At 44.2% G+C, this 16,761-nt stretch overlaps 1 protein-coding gene across 1 annotated transcript in view; it reads left to right on the forward strand.

The window, feature by feature from the left end:
* The window catches only part of SLC12A3 (solute carrier family 12 member 3), a 49,789-nt gene that overhangs the window by 7,373 nt on the left and 25,655 nt on the right, over positions 1–16,761 (forward strand). Inside the window, exons 5-12 of the mRNA XM_075838684.1 lie at positions 134–273; positions 358–468; positions 2,318–2,429; positions 2,529–2,659; positions 4,393–4,477; positions 6,171–6,325; positions 8,024–8,131; positions 8,607–8,730. Of these exons, the coding sequence (XP_075694799.1) occupies positions 134–273; positions 358–468; positions 2,318–2,429; positions 2,529–2,659; positions 4,393–4,477; positions 6,171–6,325; positions 8,024–8,131; positions 8,607–8,730 (966 nt within the window). The remainder of the gene's footprint in view (positions 1–133; positions 274–357; positions 469–2,317; positions 2,430–2,528; positions 2,660–4,392; positions 4,478–6,170; positions 6,326–8,023; positions 8,132–8,606; positions 8,731–16,761) is intronic.

The raw sequence follows: 16,761 nt of genomic DNA on the forward strand, positions 1-16,761 counted from the left end.
TTGGAGAATGATGCCTCTGCCCTGGTATAACTTCTTGGTGTGTTACTAGTGAACTACTTGTGATTAGTTTCTGCAAATTTAACTGTTGGGGTCTTTCTTTACTCAAAATATGTTGTGTTTTATTACAATTTAGGCGGCACATATTTCCTTATATCTAGAAGTCTTGGACCTGAGCTGGGAGGATCCATTGGACTCATATTTGCATTTGCCAACGCCGTTGCAGTCGCCATGCATACCGTTGGTTTTGCAGAGACCGTTCGTGATCTAATGCAGGTAAAAACTAAATAACCAGGATTAGTAATTTACAATTGATAAATATACGCTGCCATAAACAACATTTATAATTTATGCAAATAGGAAAACGACTCAACCATTGTGGACCCTTCTAATGACATAAGAATTATCGGCATCATTACTGTGACTGTCCTATTAGGGATTTCACTAGCTGGCATGGAATGGGAAGCTAAGGTAAGGATTACAATCGAAAATGGAGTTGGGATTCAGGTTTGTAGGTGGTATGAGAGTTTATTGTTAGTGTCATTAAATATCCAGAATATAATATTTAACACTTCGTTGTCTCCGAGTGTCATACAATTACACTTGTCTATTGGATTACCATTGCACTATCGAATCTCTATGAGCCACAGCTGACAAATGTAAATTCAGTTGTTATAGCGGGTGATCCTTTTTACATAGACATTGAAAATATATGTAGGTTTTTTCTGGAGTTATTATTTATATACTTTAAAAACTTTTTACATGGAATATATTTATTCACAACTGTCCTTGGCCCATGAGAACATATCAACTGAAAGGGGCTATCCACTCTGGACAATCCCTTGTTGCTAGGGGTGTAATTGTAGAGGATACAAAGGTTGCATTTGCTCCCAGGCCCTAGAGCCTTAGGCCCTGTTTACACAGAGTTTTTTGGCGCTGTTTTTTACATGGAAACCATGTCGGAAACTGCGCCAAAAAACGTCCGAAAACACCTCCCAGTGATTTTTCACGGGAAAAAGAAACGTCACGCGCTTACTTCAAGCGTTTCCGTCTCTGACCTCCCATCGACAGCAATGGGAGGCAGATAAAGAGGTCTTCGCTGCGTTTTTTGCCCGCGGCGCTCAATAGCCACGGCCAAAAAACGCTGCGATAAATGCGGCAAAGAGAGTGCAGGCAGGTCAAAATCTGCCTCAAAATTCCTGAAGGAATTTTGAGGCAGATTTTTCTGTCTGTAAAAACGGTGTGAGCAGGGCCTTAGAGGGCCCCTCTGCCCCATATAAGAAGACTGGTCTTAAAAATGTAAGGAACCTCTTATCTCGGCATTTTTACCGCTTAAATGCCGCAATTAATAGCGACTGGAATTACGGGCTGTAATGCTTTGATAAACTGAATATACCAAAGCAGCGATCAAAAGATCACATTGTGAAGTGCCCTGGTGGGAATAAAGTAAAATAAAGTTCATTAAAAAAATAAAAACCAGTGCACAGTAAAATTATATATATATATTTTTCCATAAAGTGTTTTTATTTGTAAAAGTGTAAAAAAAATGACACATATATGGTATTGCCTGCATTGTAACAACCCGAAAAATAAGGTTAAACAAGTTAAATAGACCACATGGTGTTCGCCGTCTAAAAAAAACAAAATGCAAAAATCAACGGTGAAATTGCTTTGTTTTCCATTCCCGCCCCCAAAATATAATGACAGTTAATCAATAAGTCTCATGCACCCCAAAATCGTACCAATGAAAACTAAACCTTGTCCCGCAAAAAAACAAGCCCACATGTGGCTACAGATGGAAAAATACTAACGTTTCAGCTCTTTGAATGCGGCTATGCAAAAACAAATAATTTTTGGTTAAATGTTTTTATTATGTAAAACATAAAAAAACTCTACGTATTTGGTATCATCGTCATTTTACCAACCCATAGAATAAAGGTAAACATGTTATTTGCGTCGCATAATGAACGGCATAATGAACGGCGTAAATTTAAAAACTGAAAAACAATTTTGAAATTTCTGGTTTTTTTTCAATTCCCTCCCCAAAAAAGTAAATAAAAGTTAATCTATATATTATATGCACTATATGTCATTGAAAAATACAAATCGTACTGCAAAAAATAAGCCCTCATAAGGCTATGTTGATGGTCTGATTGACGTCCGGTTATTAAAATTTTAATGTACATTTTTTAAAATTTTCGACCGTTAAATGTTTATTTTTGCAATCGGTTGTCATTGATCAAATTCTAATGTAATATTGTATTTTCCAGTACAATAATCAAGCGACTGCTCCAATGTAGTTTCTATCTCTTTTCCTCAGGCTCAGGTTCTCTTCTTCATTGTGATTATGGTGTCATTTGCAAACTATTTGGTTGGGACGGTGATTCCAGCCACAGATGAAAAAAAAGCTAGAGGTTTCTTCAGCTATCGGGGTGAGTGTTGGAGATGTCACATGACTTGGTTAACGCTTCCCCCTGTTATTAAAGTGTAGAGTTTCGTTGTAATTCTACAAAAACTGTCTCCATATACAGCTGACATCTTCGCTGAAAATTTTGTGCCTCATTGGAGAGGGGAGGATGGCAGCTTCTTTGGAATGTTCTCCATTTTCTTCCCATCAGCCACTGGGATTCTTGCTGGTGCCAATATCTCCGGGGATCTTAAGGTACAATGAATATTGTTGATCACAGGAAACTGTAAAATAGAATAAACTACTTGCAAACACATTTAAATTTAATTGTAGATGTAAATAGTTTGATGTCTACAAGTAAGCGGTACGAAGTTTAGACGTAAACGGTAGCGATGCCTCAAAGTAAACGGTGGCGATGCCTCAAAGTAAACGGTGGCGATGCCTCAAAGTAAACGGTGGCGATGCCTCAAAGTAAACGGTGGCGATGCCTCGAAGTAAACGGTGGCGATGCTTCAAAGTAAACGGTGGCGATGCCTCAAAGTAAACGGTGGCGATGCCTCAAATTAAACGGTGGAGATGCCTCGAAGTAAACGGTGGCGATGCCTCGAAGTAAACGGTGGCGATGCCTCGAAGTAAACGGTGGCGATGCCTCGAAGTAAACGGTGGCGATGCCTCGAAGTAAACGGTGGCGATGCCTCGAAGTAAACGGTGGCGATGCCTCGAAGTAAACGGTGGCGATGCCTCAAAGTAAACGGTGGCGATGCCTCGAAGTAAACGGTGGCGATGCTTCAAAGTAAACGGTGGCGATGCCTCAAAGTAAACGGTGGCGATGCCTCAAATTAAACGGTGGAGATGCCTCGAAGTAAACGGTGGCGATGCCTCGAAGTAAATGGTGGCGATGCCTCGAAGTAAATGGTGGCGATGCCTCGAAGTAAACGGTGGCGATGCCTCGAAGTAAACGGTGGCGATGCCTCGAAGTAAACGGTGGCGATGCCTCGAAGTAAACGGTGGCGATGCCTCGAAGTAAACGGTGGCGATGCCTCGAAGTAAACGGTGGCGATGCCTCGAAGTAAACGGTGGCGATGCCTCGAAGTAAACGGTGGCGATGCCTCGAAGTAGACATAGGTTAATATAATAATATAAAATGTCAAGCTGCATAAAGCATATAAATTAGAGACATTTTGTAAGTTTTGTGTCGTATTCTCTATTATCAGTGAAAATTATCTTTGAGACCATTTCAAATCATATGGAAAAGGTTTTCTCCAATAAAAGCCTTTCCCATCTCTGGCTTCTCAGCTGTATACACTTGCGTATGTCACCGTGGCACACTCTACCGGCATGTGTAGCGGCAAAGAGACTGTAGAACGTGGTGGGTTTCTGTGTCTGCATTGCATTGATATAAACGGCACCTATATTCTGAAAAAAACTCCTGCAGGGCTGTTCCCACACAATGTGTAAAGAAAGTAATATGAACAATGATGACATTGCTTTTTGGGCAATAACATGGCTCCAAACCAGAGCTTCATTCTTAAAGGAGTTGTCTGCTTTGGACAATACATAATGTACTTGGGTCCCCTGGCAATTAGCAGATCCAAAGTATCCCCCTGCTGGCAATCAGCTGTTATTTGTGGGGAAATTTGGCCATAAGTGTTCAGTTTCCCTGCAGCGCCACCACAGGGGAAATTAAGCATTACATAATGTCCATTCAAATCAATGAGTTATGCAGGACAGGCCCTCCGGAGCGAGAGACGCTCTTTGTAATTGCGCTCTGCTCTGCTCTAGCCAAGAGATGAGGAGCCCCTCTATTATCTCTGAATTCCCAAATAGGGTATATGAAGATGGGTTTTCTGGACGACCCCTTTTAGTGCTATAACAAACACACACACACATTCTGTTTTCTTAGTAAGTATAAATTAAACTATAAACTATACTATTCTGAAGTGCTGGTCATATCATTGATGGCAAAATTCACTTTTTTTCTCATTCAGGACCCAGCAGTGGCAATTCCTAAAGGCACTCTTGTGGCCATCTTCTGGACGACATTCTCTTATCTGGTTATATCTGCCACTATCGGTATAAGATTAATAGATAAACAACTACATTATACAACAATAATTGTGAAGTGTGCAATTTTACCAAGAGACTGCATCCAGTAAATACCTAAAGTTACTTTATGTACATGTTTATTAAAACTTATAGTCAATAGCAATTTTTTTTCTGTTTATATCAACAAGATATCATACCGGTTTCTCAGTGATAGACTCCGGCTCTGGTGCCTGAGGTAGTCCAAAAGGCCCCTGTGCCACATAAGAAGACACCAGTATTATAAATGGTAGATGGCAGGGTTGCCAATTGTCCGTAAATTTGCGGACAGCCAGCAAAAATCGGGTGGTTTTTTTCTGCCGTCCACAGTGTCCAGCAGAAAAAAAAAACTCAGTCCGGGATTTTTTTCCCTTCTCCGAATCCCCACCAAAACTTTACACTAAGCATGCGCCAAAATCTACATGCGCAGTGCAAAGAACATGGAGGAAGACTCTGTCTCTGACTGAGGTCAGATGGGGACGGGTCAGCTGACCTCCCGTCACGATGGACCGAGACCAGTCACCAGGCAGAGAGCGGTGGGGGACCGGGTGCGGGTGGAGTGAGACTCAATCACAGCCCCGCTTGCAGCTTTCTCGCACTAAGTGGGATAACTATAATTAGGGTTGTGATTGGTGAGTCCCACTCGAGTTCCAGTCCCAGCGCAGGCAGCAGTCAGAACTGTACAGTGCACCTGGCGGTCCCTGACACGCGGCAGATTCTGCCGTCAGACACCGTGACTAATCATCTGAGCGGGTATTTGACTGTTGCGCTCCGGTGCTTGCGGGAGACTACGAAAGTGAGTGCCCGACTGCTCTGTACTAGTTAAGTTTACATGACACATCAATCAGTTTTGAATATCACAGTCTTTCTAGTGTAGTGGTTATCATGTTTGCCTTACATGAAAAAGGTACTTGGTTCTAAACCGGGCAGAAGTTGTTTATTATTATTATTATTATTATTATTATCATCATCTCAATTGTATTACTTTAATCATTTTTTAATTCAACTTGAGTAGTGCCCGTACTCATCTTTACTATACCACTCATGTGAACCCTTATAAAAAGGTGTTACTTATGCTCTTTATCACTAAGGGCCTGTTCACATCACCGTTCATTTCCGTTCCGGGGTTCCGTCCGAGGTTTCCGTCGGGTGAACCCCGCAATGGAAAGTGAAAGCACAGCTTCCGTTTCAGTCACCATTGATCTCAATGGTGACGGAAACCTCGCTAATGCTTTCCGTTCATCACCATTCCGGCTGGTTTCCGGTTTTCCGACGGAATCAATAGCGTAGTCGACTCCGCTATTGATTCCGTCGGAAAACCGGAAACCAGCCGGAATGGTGACGAACGGAAAGCATTAGCGAGGTTTCCGTCACCATTGAGATCAATGGTGACTGAAACGGAAGCTGTGCTGTCAGTTTCACTTTCCGTTGCGGGGTTCACCCGACGGAACCCCGTAACCGAAATAAACGGTGATGTGAACAGGCCCTTACTCTTGATTTTGTGATGTGTCCGTAAAAATGTTGGTTTGTCCGTGATTTTTAGCTCAGTTGTCCAAAAATTACTGAAGTGAAGATTGTCAATCCTGGTAAATGGGGGGCCTGTTGCCAATTGTCTATTGGGGCTCAGGAGCTTCTGATCTCTGGTCAAATTTGCATGAATAACATACTGTATTTTTTCCTGCAGGCTCCTGTGTGATTCGCGATGCCTCTGGCAGTCTGAATGACACCATTATCGAGGGAGGCACAGACTGTGTTGGGCTGGCATGTGAATATGGGCTGAACTTTACCAACTGTGCTCTTAAACAGAACTGTAAATTTGGGCTGATAAATCATTACCAGGTGATGTTATTACATTACATTATTTTCAGTTCTAATTTTTTTATTGGCTCCTGAAATGTTGACACTTGATACCCTGGTGTAAGGGATGTGACATTTCTGGTTCAGTGTTGAACTTGTCATAATATGATCTCCTAATGACAATGCACATTAGATAAATAGGACAGTCTAACGGTCCTCCGACAGCAGATTTCTACATGCCAAATCCTTTGTTTCCTATGGAGATAAGCTTTGACAGACGCCTCTTGTTTTTCCTTTCACTATTGTAATAAACATGCACACGGAGATGATCGAAGGGTCCTATAACATGGCACGACATGGGCCGTTTAAGCGATCATTACTCCGATTGTTCGTCCCTATACATTTTCATCATGTCGGCAGCGCATCTCCCTGATTATACAGGGAGATGTGCTGGCGAAAACGATGATTTTTAATTTTGCATAAAAGAACGGATCAGCCGATGAACGAGCGTTTGCTCATTCATCATCTGATCGTTGCCCTGTTTACATAGGGCGATGATCGGGAACGAGTGCTCATTTGCCCGATCATTGGCCCGTGTAATAGGGCCTTAAGTGTGCATGTTTTTGGGGGTGTACTGGGAGTTAGCTACTGGCCGAATAAGTGTTTACACAACACTTGTATGACCATGTTTTGGCCATTTGGCTAATAGCTAACAAACAATATAGCAGTCTCATTGTTACGAGTCTGCTGTATTCATGAGGGGAGCGCTTGCTACTGCCTCACCCTCACCCCACTCATCAGTGACTGGCAGCTGCCGTGCATCTGCAGGTATACATGCAGGTATACATGGCAGCCATCAATCACTAGTGAGGGGGTGGGGAGTGCTCCCCTCAAGAACACAGCGGACTCCTAACTATGAATCCACTGTATTCTTTATAAAAGAGAATCCGGCACACCAATTTTGGTATTTTTTATTTTGTTTTTAATGCCAGTGGCAGAGTGTGACGTTTTGGTCTAAGCGACCTTCATCAGGCACTGAGCCGTGCTGGAAAACTGCATAGACGAGCGCTTGTGGTGCTGATAGCGGCTGGCCGTTGTGTCATGGCGCCATGTTTCAAAATTCGTGTGCCGGATACTCTTTTATACTCATCTCCGGCTTGGGCCCCTATCCGTGCAAAACCCCATCCTTCCACATATCTGGTGCTGTCTGAACCTTTACACAAACCACTGTATTCTTTGTTAGCTGCTATTAGCCAAATGCTACAATATGTTTTTGTGCCATTTGGGCTAATAGTTCAACAAACCTATCTCTATACTTTGCTGTCCTTAACATAGTATGTCCTTAGCATAGTTTGATGACAGATCCGCAAAATTGTAAGGGAGGGACCTGCAGTGCTTACGTGGTCACCCATAACATATCATTATGTGAATTTGAAAGTCCCAGATTTTGAATGAGGTATATATTCCAAGTAAATACATAATGTAGCAAAATAAAGTCGGTCGTATATGTGGCATTTTTCAGCCCGGTATTTTATCTGGGCGATAATCAGGTCATGTAGGGGAAGATGTCGACTATTCCTGATATTCGGACGTGCTGGACCTTACACAAATCTTTTCCAAATAATGAGTGATCAAAGATGAACAAGAGTCTCATCGAGCATCATTAGTACTGAGACATCAGCCCATGCCTGGCCTGCTGTGTGCAATGTGAGATACTTATACAATGTGTGTGTTTTGCAGACTATGAGTATGGTATCTGGATTTGCCCCTCTTGTTACTGCTGGAATTTTTGGTGCCACTCTATCCTCTGCTTTGGCTTGTCTTGTCTCTGCCCCTAAAGTATTTCAGGTACAGTATAATACTACAGTATGTATGTGTCTAAATATTATCATATGTTAATGTGTGGCTGTAAAGAAGATCACCACAAGAACCCTGGAACAGCGGTCAAGGAAGTATAATCCTAATGTGCAACTAAGTAAGGATCTGTTTATACTGCCATTCAGATTCAATTCCGTTAGGTTTGCATTGGCTCTGACGGGCAGAATAGTTTAATCTATAGTGTCCATGATTGGAGGATCCCATTGAAAGAAGCCTTTAGGATCTGTTACAAAACCAAAAAGATCCATCATATCCGCCAATGGGAACAATGACGCCAATGTAAACAGAACCTAACACTAAGAATTTCAATGAAAAGAAATTAAAATATTTCCTTATCTGAACTTCAGTCCTAGAGCAGGATATACAATAAAACAAACTTGTTTTAAACCTCATTTTGCATTATTGTCAATATCCAATCATTCTGTTGTTTTTTGTCTTACTGCAGTGTCTATGTAAAGACAATCTCTACCCGTTAATTGGCTTCTTTGGGAAAGGATATGGAAAGAACAATGAGCCAATTCGGGCATACCTCCTAACCTTCGTGATCTCATCTGCATTTATTTTGATCGGTATGTCTATCGCATTACAATGCTACAATATATTGTGTTACAATTAGTACAGTATCTCTGGTTCAAGCAGCTTCTACCTAAATCTTGGGTAAATGTGCAATGTGGCAAACTCTCACTATAAGAGGATTGTGCATAAAATAAAAAAAGTCTGTGTGTGTATCTCTCTCATATATATATATATATATATATAGTGTATATGTGTGTGTGTATATATATGTATATATATATATATATATACCACACAAAAAAATGGCGACAGCACTCTGCGAACACTAATGTCGCTTAAACCGCTAAATATGAATTGCTGCTAAATCTACTTACAATAGGGAGGTTCTTAGTGCACATTTTGATCAAATTGTGTTTGCTCGCCTGCCACCACAAATTGTCCCCCATAGGTGGGGACCTACTCTGCACATACACCCAGAACTGGGACTAAGCCTACATATATCTGGGGATGGTAGGAACCAGCATTAAACTAATTAAAATCACCCAGGGCAGAATGGGAGGAGTGCAAGAACAAAAAATGGAGGCAGTCACTAACCCCACATATATGAATCAGATAAACACAAAAGTTTGAACAGCACATTCCAACAAAATGATACAAAACGTGTATACAGGTGCAAGAACATCTGTGACTGCAAATTTATACAACACACAAGAAAATGGCGACAGCACACTGCGAACACTAATGTCACCTAAGCCGCTAGATATAAATAAATATGCATTACTGCTAAATCAACTTACAATAGGGAGGTTCTTAGCGCACATTTTATATATCTTGTGATATATATGTATATAAACACAATCACACACACGAACACACTATGTGGACACTCCTCCTAATTGTTGAGCTCATGTGTTTTAATCAAGATTACTGCAAACAGGTGCATAATATCAAGCACACAGCCATGCAATGTCCTCATAAACGTGATAGTCGCCATAGGGAAGTATTGAGTGCACTACCTGTTTACCATTTAGTTGCCATGGTCAATAGTGACCGTGGCCTGTTAGCCATTAGAATGAGGGGGCTAATGAAGGCCCCCAGGTCTGCCATCTTTGCACTCCTATTAAGCCCTCAGGAATTCTGAGTTAATATAAGCGTCCGGTGTCCCAGTTCAGGACCCTCATCTATTAGTAAAAGGGGAGAGCGGCTGCACAGATTACAGTGGATCGATGGCAGGTCCCTGCAGAGCAATACTTTATGATCTGCTTGTCATCAGGGGACCCTTCTAACAAAAAATTATTGTCCAAAGCAAATGACCGCTTTAAATGTTTTATTTTTTTTTTAAATCAAACAACTCTTTATTAGATGTGAACAACATAGAATATACATCAGGTACAAATCAACAAAATACATAGTCTCTTTGGTTACAATATACACGATGCATGCATAACCCACCTGGACCACCGTCACAGTACTGTACACCCCATATCCCTCCCTCCCTTGTTTCTTTGCACCCGATCTCTTCAGAGAATCTACCAAACCTCTATCCACCCCTTCCTATCACTCTCCCTACCCCCATGGGAATAGATGTCAATACAGTCCAATCGTAAGTCATCCACTGCATCTGAAAATAGACCCCTGTTCCCTCCCCCCAACTCACCCATCCCCCCTCCTCGCAGTACCCCCACCGTTCCCAGGCACTACCAGCCAACCGTCTCGTTGCATTAGACATGTAGAACAAAAGCCCTTGCAGAGTTACCCTGAGGAGGCTCCTACTGACCTGCCGTTCCATGACAGTGCAACCATTTACCCCATTGTTTATCATATATATCCGTTGTTCCAAAGATACCGTACGGTTAACATAACTCACTAGCTCAGACACCTCCGGGGGATCCGCTTGTAACCAGTATTTTGCGATCAGTTTCCTTGCATGGTATAGTACCTTTTTGATAGACCGTAATTCAGCTCTATCCCCTTCGGCCCCACCCATACTTCCCAGAAGAAATATCTTAAGGTCCAACGGAAAGTCTCTACCATACACCCTCGTTACCATTCTTCAAACCTCCTCCCAATATCCATTTAGTATTGGACAGCTCCAGAACATATGTTTCAAGTCCGCCCCATCCGACGAACATCTTGGGCACTCCATCGTTGGTCTAAGCCACATTTGCCATAGCACCTTAGGCGTTCTATACACCCTATGTAGAAGCGTTACGACCTCCTATGTGCTACACTGATGGAGAGGACTTTTGACGATTCAAGTATCTCTTCCCACTCGTCCTCAGTAAAAGTCCCCACATCCCCTTCCCATTTGTGTTTGATCTCTGCCAGCGGATCACCAAGAAATTTGGAGAGCAACGTACCGTACAGCAAAGATATAAGCCCTTTTGTGTCTCTCGCCCCCAATACCTGCTCCACGACCCCCATATTGGAGCAGCTCAGATCCACAGATCTAACTTGGGCTTGTGCAGCGTGCCGCAATTGAAGGTACTGGTAGAACAGCCTATGTGGGAGTCCAAACTCCTCCTGCAATTGTGAGAACAGCTTAAGAATTCCTCCTTCGTACAGCTGACATACTAATCTGACCCCTTTGTGTTCCAACTCCTGAAAATCGTCCAAGGTGTTAAATTCCCATAAGTACGGGTTGTCCCAGATAGGCATGTAGTTTGAACACCCTGGAACTCCCAATAATTTCTTGCATTCCCACCATACCTTATGTAGCAATAACAAGGTCGGTTTTCCCCTCGCCTCCCTCTTCAATTTATGGGATTCTATTGCTTCCAACAGATCAGTGTGCTGGCCTAAATAAAACAGCAATTTCCCACTAGAATCCCATCAGTCCCTATCCTTCCATCCTTTGAAGTGTTGCAGCTGAGGCGCCAAATAATATATCCAAGCATTCGGTATAGCCAAGCCTCCATGTTCCGTTGGCAACTGTAATTTTTCCAATTTGATCCGCGGAATCCCCCTTTTCCACACCAAGTCTCTGAACAAGTTATGTATCCTCCGGAACCAGTACTTAGGCAACCACACTGGGGCATTATGCACAACATTGAGAATCTGAGGCATATGAATCATTTTTATCAAGTTTGCACGACCTAACGCTGAAAGCGGCAGCCCAAGCCAAATTTTTGTCCTATCTTTCAGTTTTTCTAACAATGGCTTCACATTTAAAGCAACAAAGTCCTGTACCCTTGCCGAGACTGTGATCCCCAGGTATTTAAATTCCGTCACACAAGGGACATTTACCCCCCCCCCCCACACCACCAGCGGCGTACTCAGAGGCTTAAGTGGCAGCAGTACCGACTTGTTCCAATTAATTTGTAATCCCGAGAACTTACCAAACCTTTCCAATACATTCATAACCACCGGCAACGACCGGTCCACCCCTCCCAAAAATAGCAGAATATCGTCAGCATATAAAGCTATACGCTCCTCCAAGTCACCATATCTAAACCCTTCTATACCCGGATGTTGTCTCACTACATTCGCCAAAGGCTCAATCACCAACGCAAACAGCAGCGGGGAAAGTGGGCACCCCTGACGTGTCCCCCTCCCCAGATCAAAGGCTTCCGACATCATTCCATTAGCTCTAATTCTAGCTACTGGTTCCTTGTATAGCAATTTTACCCATTTAACAAAATTCCTCCCAAATCCAAACCGTTCCAAAACAGCCCATAGGTACCCCCACTCCACACTATCAAACGCCTTAGCGGCATCCAAAGACAGCACTGCTCTAGACCGCGTGTCTCCAGTATCTGCCTGTATGTTCAGGAACAATCGCCTCAGATTAACCGCCGTAGACTTCGATGGCATGAACCCCGACTGATCCGGTCCAACAATTGTAGTCACTACTTTTTTGTCAGTCTATTAGCTAGAACCTTTGCCAAAATTTTTACGTCCGAGGTCAACAAGGATATTGGTCGGTAAGATTCCGGTTGTGTCCGGTCTTTCTCATCTTTAGGAATAACCACTATTGCAGCTTCGTACATCGTCTGCGGCAGACGCCCCTTCGCAAAACTATCCTGGAACACCCCCAGTAACTCTGGCAAAAGCACATCCCCGTAGGTTTTGTATAGTTCCGCAGGTATGCCATCCATCCCCGGAGCCTTTTCATTTGCCATAGAACTCACCGCCTGCTGCATTTCCTCCAGAGTTAGTGGTGCATCCAGCATCTCCCTATCCTCCGCCCTCAAAGTAACCCATGCTATGCCCTCCAGGTATTCTGCCAAAAGAGCCCCCGAATAGTCTACTCTGGAGCGATACAACTCCGTATAGAAGGATTTCAACACATCCAATACATCTCCCGTTTCCCCAACCAGTGTCCCATCTTTATCCTGCAAGCGATTGACAAATGCGGCTTCCCGCACAGGTCTAGCTATAGTAGCTAGCAGTCTGCCCGTCATCTCCCCCTCTTCATAATACTTTTGTTGCATAAAAAGCCTTTTGTTAGCCGCTTGTACCATCAGATGTTCCCTTAGTAACTTTTGGGCGACCTTCCACTGAGCTAACGTATCTGCCGTGCTATTTGCAACATGCCTTTCCTCCGTCAATGTCACCCTACGCGTCAGGGTTATGCCCACTTGCCTTGATTTGTCCTTTATGGCCGTGATCTCCCGTATATACACCCCTCTTATATATGCCTTCATAGCATCCCATAGGAAATCAGGAGGAACCGTACCTGTATTAAAATCAAAATACTCTCGCAGACTCGCAACTATTTTATCCACCCCCACCAATTGTATCCAGAACGGATTCAGCCTCCAGTGCAGTCTCAACCCTCCCACCTGCGGACTAGTTCTGACCTTCAGCAATACCGGGGAGTGGTCAAACAGCGAGCGCGGTAAATACTCCACCCCCTCCACGTACATAACTCCCAAACCATTGCTAAACCTCAGATCTATTCTGGACAACGAGCCATATGTAGAGGACACACAAGAATATTGTGTAGTGGAGGGCCACTTCGCGCGCTACACATCCGTGAGACCAACCTCTGTCATATTTCCCAAATTGTGTCAGACCAGTGTTTCCCACCCCCACTGCTTTCGGAAATTTATCACGCCCCTTGTCCATAATGTTGTTGAAGTCCCCCATTAGTATAGTCGGAACCACAGGCCAACCAGCCAGTCGCTCCAACATCGCTCGTATAGGAACTACGGAGTACGGGGGAGGCACATAGATTACCACAATAATACATTCCCAGTTAAATAATTTACAATGTACCCCAACATACCTGCCCTTCCCATCACTGAATGAAGCCAAACAACTAAAAGGTACATTTCTATGGACCAGGAGACTAACCCCCCTTGAGTATGTGGAATGAAAGGAATGAAAACTGTGCCTAATCCAAACCCAATGCGCCTGTTGCGCCGTATCATTGGTAAGATGCGTCTCCTGCAATCCCATCACACCAGCGGACTGTCCCTTCAGGAAATCAAATATAGCCCAACGCTTTGTTGCCTCCCCCATACCTCGCACATTCCAGGACTAGAAATTTACCCTACCTCCCATTCGGTCATTGCTTTTATTTGACATTGGTATTGGCCACACAACTCAATGAAACTCGTTGCGTACTGAGATTCAAACCCCCCCCCCCCCCCCACAAAAAAAACATTTCCCTCCCCTCATTCACCTCCCTCACCCACCCAACACTCCAGAAACTTACCCTCCTAAGAGGGCCAGGGCTGGCGAAGAAACCTCCACCAGTATGACATTTCAGCTTCCAATCACATTGCAAAAAAACATTAGCAATATCCACCCCTTCATTGCACACAGTGTATCCCGAGGAGCTCCGATCCTCCCGCCACCGTAACACAATATACTGGTATAAAATCTGAAAAACATACAATTGCACAGAACAGTGCCTTATTCCCCCCCTTGCAGTGTACCCCCTTCCTTTAGTAGCGGAGTCCCTTCAGGAACCATCCATCCCAGGATCACGCAGCAGCTTCCTCCCGATCCTGACGAAGGCGATCCTCATGACTGTCCAGCCACCTGAGCGCATCCTTTGAGTTCTCAAAAAATTGCACTGACCCCAGCGCCGCCACCCGAAGCTTCGCGGGGTATAGCATAGAATACTGAACACGAAGAGTCCTCAGTTGTTTTTTAATGTCCAAAAATTGTATTCTCCTTTTTTGAATCTCAGCAGAGAAATCTGGATAGAAGGAAACTTTCACTCCGTTCACACTTAGGTCCTGTCGTTCCCGGGCTTGTCGTAGAATCAAATCTCTATCTTTGTAATGAAGTAGCTTCACCAGAACGGGTCTTGGCGGCCGACCAGGTGGGCCAGGTCGAGTAGGCACTCTATGGGCTCTTTCCACCGCGAACAACTGGGTCAACGACTCCTTACCAAACACCTCCAACAACCATTTTTCAAAATAAGAGTCCGGATTAAACCCTTCCACCTTCTCAGGTATCCCCACCATCCTCACATTGTTGCGACGTAAACGGTTACGGTTCTCTTTCATCCGTTTTAGACAAAAGGTAATTAACATCCACGGCCGTTGCATTAACATCCCTCCTCATGGACAGCATTCTATCCTGCAGCTCGCTAACACGGCCTTCCACCGCCGTCGTGCGCTCAGACACTTTTTGTAGATCATGGCAGATGATGGAGATATCTTCCTTTATCCCCCCCACCTGGCATGTAAGTTTGGCAAGCGTAGTATTGCATTGGCTTACCGCTGAAAAAACATCTGCCAATGTGGGTCCAGGCTTTTCCAGGCCTTGTGGGCCATCCTCCGAACCGCCTCCCGAGTTTCCTGGTGTATCCTCTCCGGTCTCATCCTCCATCCGACTCCATCTGTGTCCGCAGTGGCTCAAACCGGGACCCTGAGCCTCCAGCCATCACCTCTCTACCACCCGACGTCCCTCTAGGGGTACCAGACTTCGTGGGTGTCTGCCGTGCAAAGCGCTCCAGTCTGGATGCCGCATCTACTCTCACATCTCTGCTCTCTGCAAAAGAGCACGTGTCGGCGCCATCTTGTGCTTTCAGCTCACCGTCGTCCGCCACTTTAGATTTCCTGGATCGGGTCATAGCAGCCGCAAATGGTCCGGAATGTCGTCCCCAGGGTCTCCTCCGTCTCTCCTCCTGTGACAGGTACAGTACCCCCAGCAAATTTCACCCACAGGATAAAGATTTAGGATATCGGCAGCGGGATCTCCGGATCCTGCTGCTGCTCACATACGCTGCTAGGCCACGCCCCCGCTTTAAATGTTATTAATCAGGTTCTTACCTAGGGTTGCTGTAAATGCTTCGATGCTCCATGTCACAAAGATCCAGTTATTATGGAAATGTTCCAGAAAACTGACATTTAGTTTACTTTATTTTAGTGGCCTGCACAACCTTAAAGAGGCTCTGTCACCAGATTTTGCAACCCCTATCTGCTATTGCAGCAGATCGGCGCTGCAATGTAGATTACAGTAACGTTTTTATTTTTAAAAAACTAGCATTTTTGGCCAAGTTATGACCATTTTTGTATTTATGCAAATGAGGCTTGCTAAAGTACAACTGGGCGTGTTTACAGTAAAAGTACAAGTGGGCGTGTATTATGTGCGTACATCGGGGCGTTTTTACTTCTTTTAATAGCTGGGCGTTCTGACGAGAAGTATCATCCACTTCTCTTCAGAACGCCCAGCTTCTGGCAGATCACGCTGTGACGTCACTCACAGGTCCTGCATCGTGTCGGCACCAGAGGCTACAGTTGATTCTGCAGCAGCATCAGCATTTGTAGGTAAGTAGCTACATCGACTTACCTGCAAACGCCGATGCTGCTGCAGAATCATCTGTAGCCTCTGGTGCCGATGTGTCCTCGCTCGTCTGACACGATGCAGGACCTGTGGAGTGACGTCACAGCGTGATCTCTCGAGAACACGCTGTGTCTGCACTGCCAGAAGCTGGGCGTTCTGAAGAGAAGTGGATGATACTTCTATACACAACGCCCAGCTAGTAAAAGTAGTAAACACGCCCCGATGTACGCACATAATACACGCCCAGTTGTACTTTTGCAAGCCTCATTTGCATAAATACGAAAATGGTCATAACGTGGCCAAAAATGCTCGTTTTTTAAAAATAAAAACGTTACTGT

The sequence above is a fragment of the Rhinoderma darwinii genome, chromosome 9 (assembly GCF_050947455.1).
Source record: "Rhinoderma darwinii isolate aRhiDar2 chromosome 9, aRhiDar2.hap1, whole genome shotgun sequence".
In the NCBI taxonomy this organism is placed as follows: Eukaryota; Metazoa; Chordata; class Amphibia; order Anura; family Rhinodermatidae; genus Rhinoderma; species Rhinoderma darwinii.